This window comes from Chenopodium album, chromosome 25 (genome assembly GCF_948465745.1).
Source record: "Chenopodium album chromosome 25, dcCheAlbu1.1, whole genome shotgun sequence".
Taxonomy (NCBI): Eukaryota; Viridiplantae; Streptophyta; class Magnoliopsida; order Caryophyllales; family Amaranthaceae; genus Chenopodium; species Chenopodium album.
In genome coordinates, this window is record NC_137858.1 from 4,887,452 (window position 1) to 4,893,802 (window position 6,351).

General features: G+C 33.6%; 1 protein-coding gene across 1 annotated transcript; it reads right to left on the reverse strand.

The window, feature by feature from the left end:
- Positions 1-928: 928 nt before the first annotated feature.
- Positions 929-5,683, reverse strand: LOC145614420 (sucrose transport protein). Its single transcript, XM_081669475.1, has 3 exons — positions 4,305-5,683; positions 2,109-2,216; positions 929-1,448 (listed from the first exon to the last, which is right to left on the reverse strand). The coding sequence occupies exons 1-3, from the start codon at positions 5,598-5,600 to the stop codon at positions 1,278-1,280; spliced, it is 1,575 nt and encodes a 524-aa protein (XP_081525601.1). The 5' UTR covers positions 5,601-5,683; the 3' UTR covers positions 929-1,277.
- Positions 5,684-6,351: the final 668 nt, after the last annotated feature.

The window sequence follows — 6,351 nt, forward strand, 5'->3', positions numbered from 1 at the left end:
AAGCGGAAGAAATAAGGTAAAGAGGAGTAATATGTTATGTTATACCTCTCCATTGATGGCTTATGTGGATAAAAAAATATTAAAAATTTAATGTATTATACGGGAGTATTGGAAATTTTTTGTTATGTGTGATCTTATTAGATTTTTAAGTGTGCATGCTTAAAATATCTTAAATTTAAATTTGGTAATAAGATAATATCATGATCATGGTGTGCAAAGTCATAATCGTCGGTGAGTCAGTGATGCTATGATGGAATATCAATTGAACATGTCTCGAGAACTTTTTCCCGTTATTTATTTTGTTAAGTGATAGATTTTTTATGTTTGATCACTACCATAATTAGGGATGGAATAATAGTGAAGGGAGATATAAGGAGTAATAATATACGGAGTAGGTTATAGGGTGCTGAATTTCTCCTTTATATTAAAAACCTAATTGAGCCTGATTGAACAAGATCAACCTTTAAATGGGTGTGCTTCAAAGTTCAAAATAATAAATGGATGATTTTATAAAGGGTAAAATAGGCAATAATGTTCAAACACTCAAACTAGAATCGTCGAATAATGCAACTTATTACTCGTATAGTCATATTTCAAACATTCAAGTTCGTTCTAAATTAAATGAGTTAGTTCTTTTACTTGTTAGGGTAAGAGTTGCTTTCTTTGCATATATTTTTTGACTTTCAAACTTGCATTGTTGTCTTGGGCAATTAATTAGTGATTGTCACATTCTAACAAAACAATAAATGAATAAATGGTGATAGTCACATAACACTTTCTTGGCTACCTTAGCTTGTTAATTGTATCAAGTAAAAAATAATTATACTATATACAACTTCATTTGTTCACTTATTAATTTGGTTAATCGCGGTAACCATAATATCCTCAAATCAAAATAAATCACGATTAGAGTAAACAATGCAAGAGATCGAAAAATGAGAGCAACTCATTTTGTTTGATTTTTCAATTTCTGACTATCAAATGTTACTGAAAATTACAAAGAGGGATAATATTTATACCCCAGCAATTTCTTGCCAATCCCCCATTCTCTAACACTTCCTTAATCATCTCAAAAACAAGTCACAAAAGTTACACCAAAAAAAAAAAAAAAAAAAAAAAAGGTAGAGAGAAATTACATTTTGAATGAAGCATGCATAAAATTAACAGCTTCATTCAATTTTTTTTTTTTCTCTCTAATTACAGAGGCAAGTTAACTTTTTTTTTCTTTTTGTTTTAATTTTTTCTTTTCAAATCTATAATTTTTTTTTTTTAATTTATTAATGGCCACCCATGGACCCTCCAATCTTGGCATCAGGAGGAGGAGAAGGTAGCAATGTAAAGGAAAGAATTGCACTGGCAGTTGCTGCTACGGCTCCCACCACGAATGCTGGCAAATTACCCCCACCAAACAATGCATCCCACGGCCCGCTTGTTACCGACACAAACATCTGTTTTCACCACGCATTCAGGAAATAAAGTTAGTCGATAAATCTTGTATGCATGACACTTTCTCATACTAATTTATTATGACACTGGACTAACAGTTTCATTTTAAAATTGTAAATTTGACCCAAATTAGACTCTTCGTCGAAAAAAGTTAATATTCTCGTTAGTTAGTTGTTGATTTTGCTTAGTCCCTTTTCACCAGATTATAGTAGTGCCTTAACGTAGTACCACAAATACATGACATCTTTAATTATCTTTTGCTTCAAATATGAAAAAAGTTGGTGATTTCAACTTGACCCTTGTTTCTTAAAAATGCACCATCATATAAAATGTACGCTTTTAATTTTTGGTCGGTGCTTACAACTTAATAACTTGAAATATAAGTTCTTATGTAATTACTCCGAAATTTCCGACTAACTATATCGAAAGCAAAAGATCAAATTTAATATAAGTCTATGTCATCATTTCATGGAAGTTGGTATGTGGCATATCCATATATATGTTACTTATTGTAGGGTCCTTAGAGATTGATTTTACAACATAATTGATCGAAATCGTGGATAAAACGTGTACGTTTTAATATATGTGGTTATAGTAGTTATAAATTAAAATCGAATGGGTCAAAGCAATTGAAATGATGTTGTATGAAAGTATTAAATTACCTGTGGTACAACGATTGCAAGGTTAAGAACTCCTAGAGAGAGACCTTGTCCTGCACCGGAATTTGCTGAAAAGATTGATGCCAAGGCGAAGGGGATACTGAAAGTGATCTGTAAATACATGTAACGACAACAATTAATAAGTATTCTCGAATACATACATATACATACACATATACACGGAGTATGTCTTTAATGTTCACAAGCGAAAAAAATAAAAATAAAAAATTCGACAGCTTGAACCAGAAGGAGCTTAACATAAAGTCATGGAATATATGTGATAGGATAGATTAAAATTGGATAAGATTCGTCCTTTGTTTATGTGGTTTGATTGAAGCCAAGAAATTAAAAAAGTAGACAGTTGAGTTTTAGCAAACATCCCAACAACTATATCCAGTTACCTGACCTCTACGGTCAAAAAGCTCTTAATTAATTATAATTTCATGACTCATTCATTAATTTTTATGGACCTATGTTTTTAGTTAATCTTTGAATACAAGAAACAAGTAGAATAATCCATGGAAAATTATCACTTGATCTTAATCTGATGACTTCTCTAGTCTTCTTAAATTGTCAACTCATCTTCTTCTTTTCACATGTAAATATCAATTAATATTCACAAATAATTCAATTTATTATAGGTAAATAATAACCATATATACTGCACCTACTTCAGAATATTTGTCGTATTTAAATCTTTAATTTCACAAATATTGCAATTCTTAGGTAAAAAAATTAAAAGCACATACGTCATTTTCATTGAGATGGCCTGGAATAACACATATACACACACGTAGTCTGAAATACCAATTTATTCTTTTAACTTATACGGAAAACACTGATGATGTCAGCATATATATATTTATCCACCATCGGTCTTTTTTACATCAAATAGAAACTAAAAAATCGATCCGTTAATAAATTATTGCGATATGGACAACTAATCTAAGCTAATACTACCACAATAATGTCCTATAAATTGAAATTCTTTAAGATTCAGATTCAGTTTCAATTGTCATTGAAGTATAAGACAATTCAAAACTCAAAGAAATGTTTGTTTTTGTCATATGAACAAATGGACGCGAAAACAGCCAGAAAAGCTACAAGTTGAAGTTAGACTATAGGCAAAAACTGCCAAGAACAAAAACAGTAGTTATTTCAAAAGGCGTTTGTTACTAAATTAAGGAAGACTTTTCAAATTTTATTAATTTGGTTCAAACTAACACTTTAGTCCAAAAGAAAAACTGGCCCATCTTCCCTTGCTTCTTGAGCGTGGACGGTGTTGCTTTTGGCTAACAACTTAGCATGGAAGGGAGCCAGTCAGCTTATCATAATTTTACACTAACTTTATAAAAATTATGTATATAAAAAAATATTGTTTTTTTTTTATTTTTATTTATTTATTTTTATAATTTACTAAATTTAGAGAAGGTTGTTTCAAGTGATGTAAAAAGTGGCATATTTTTAGTGAACTCATGTCAAGTAAATAGTTGATTTATCTTGTTATAAAATGGAATAACATGATCTGATAATGAAGTAACGTATATTCCGTACACCACAAAATCTCCTAATTTTATTTTTACCACAAAGATTTATACAATTTTACCGTTTTCATTAATCTTGTTTTTAGACTAAGTCAAAAACAAAAACATTCTTTTATCTTTACTGTTTTTTAGTGAGAAAATAAGATAAACATTGTGAAGATCCGTAAAAAAACCTTAAATTGCGCTATTACAGTTTCATTCCTACTTGCAAGATTCTATTACGTAGTAGCAAATAAAAAAAAAAAAAAAAAAAAAAAAAAATTTATTCTAATGAAATTAAAAACAAAACCAAAGACATTCTCTAGGACTAAATGACTCGTAGTTCAATACATAATCACAAGAAAATTAAGGCAAGTTGGTCATCACACTTCACACCATATTCAAAGTATAATCACTCACCTAATTAATATTCTCTTGTTTGATTGTACCATAATTAAAGAACCATAATACATACACTTAATTGCTTTTAATTCACTTAAAAACGATTAAAACGTAGCCAAGTTAAAACAAGAAACATTTCACGGACATGGAAACAAATATTTAAACTAGGAAAATAAATTATTGTTTAACAAATTCAGGTAAAGGTAATAAACATTAAATAAAATAATAATGATAATAATAAAGATGCATGATGAAATAATATTGAACTACTTACCGCAAGAGGGATACCAAGCACGGCAAAAATAGCCAACGCGCCACCCTTAACACCGGAAGGCGGTAGCGGCGGGACGGTAGAGCCCGCCACATGGTGAGTGTCACGGTAGTGCTCGGCGGACTTAGTGACCAAAACCGTCATTGCTAAACAAACGGCAAGAATAATATTAACGATACCCCATAACCTTTTGGCGCCTCCTACCAAGCGAGCCAAACCTTCGATACTAAGTGACATGACTCCTAAAACAACCGAATTAATCATCAATCCTAAGGCACCTGCGTGAACACCCATGTCATACGCCTTTCCTTCACCTACTTTACCACCGTACACTTCTTTGCCCATCCAATCGGTGTCGAACAACAAGAATGGAAACCACGCGATCCAATTTAGGCAGGTTACTAATAGAAGGATCAACATTGGTTTTGGTAAGTCTTTTAGTGCGCCTATTAGTTGTCCGAAGAATGGGAGTCTTGCGCATCCACCGGTTGCGTTTTTTAAGTCTTCCTCTTCTTGGATTTCGTCGATGGAGAATTGGCGCTCTCGGACAACCGAGAGCGCGAGGATGGTGAGGATGATGAGGAGAGTGATGGAGATGAAAAAACAGGATTTTAGATTGGCGCAGTAGATGTCACATGCGGCTGTTTTTGTGAAAGGGAACACGGTGTAGAGTCGGCTGTATGAGCCGGCTGCGTAACCACCTATGTTCCCTAAGGCCATGAAGAAGGAAAAAAAGGCGTTGGCGTACCGGGTTTTGGTTTGATTCCCGGCCGCCATATCGGCTAACAACGCCCTGCATGGACCTTGCAGGGTGTTGTTAGCCACGTCCAGGATCCAGAACCCAACCACGAACACCGCAATGGCTCGTGGTTTCGCAACGTTCCCGTTCGGGTCCCCTGACGCATGGCCAATATCGGCCGCAAAACCAATCAAGAACACTGCCACGGCCACCAAAGCCGCCCCAACGGCTATGAAGGGGCGACGTCGGCCGAACCGGGAGGTGCACCGATCACTATAATACCCCACCAAAGGTTGGACAATCATCCCAGAGATTGGGCCGCATAGCCAGATGTATGCGGCCCAAGTATGGGGAATGCCCAAGAGTTGAACGTACGGAGTCAGTAAGGAAAGCTGTAGGGCCCACCCAAACTGAACCCCGGCCGCTATAGACGCCACCAAGCCGAGCTTCTTAAGTGTAGCCTCGACTTCTAGTGGTGGAGATATCGGGTTCTTCTCTAATTGTAGAGAAGAACCCGATATCTTATTGGTATTACCATTCTTAATATTTCTTCCTTCCATTGTATTAAATTTTTTTCTCTCTCAACAATTTTTTTTTTTTTCTTTCAGTTAGAGTTTGTAGTATTTTTTTGTGGGTGAGTTTAAGATATGAGGAGGAAGTGTTTGGTGAAGCCGAAAATATATAGGAGAGGAAAAGGGTGGGGGGAGTATGATGGGGTCATTAGGCGGGTCAATAGGCTTATCCGTTTTGAATTAAGTTTCTTCGGAGTAACATTATTTTTTACATCATCTTTGACACGTGTAAAAAGCTATTTAGTTTTTTTGATTCTTCATTTCATTTCTTCACATTATTTTTATTATTACCTTCAACAAACAAATGAGAAATAATGTGTATCATTATTACATTTATTAATGGATATAATAATTAATATACAAGATTAATTAATGTTAGTGAAGAAAAGAAAGTCTCACCAAACTTTTTCTGCTTGGTTTGGTTTGGTGAATTCATACTTGCTTCAAATAAGGGTGGTCTAAAATACTGTAATATATTGCCAGTAATTATTAATTTATCCCAAATGTTTTAAAATAAAAAAAAAAAATAAAAAATCCTAGTAAATTGTACAGTACTAATCTAAAGTGGATAAATTTGTTGATAGGTAATGGGCTCTTGGAGAACATTTTGTTAAAAATTATCTTATCCAATGAACATATTACTTGTGCTTTATTGAGGGAGATTATTATTTACTTATTTATTTTCTAAAATGGGGTCCATTGGCATATTTACTGTATGTTTGAAAAAAGGCATAAATTT

Excerpts from the sequence above, each read along its gene's own strand:
- LOC145614420 (XM_081669475.1), bottom strand. The coding sequence starts at position 5,600 with ATGGAAGGAAGAAATATTAAGAATGGTAATACCAATAAGATATCGGGT. Across the intron at positions 2,217-4,304 it reads TGCTTGGTATCCCTCTTGCG|ATCACTTTCAGTATCCCCTT; the intron begins GTAAGTAGTTCA and ends ATGTATTTACAG. Across the intron at positions 1,449-2,108 it reads TTGCAATCGTTGTACCACAG|ATGTTTGTGTCGGTAACAAG; the intron begins GTAATTTAATAC and ends TGGTGAAAACAG.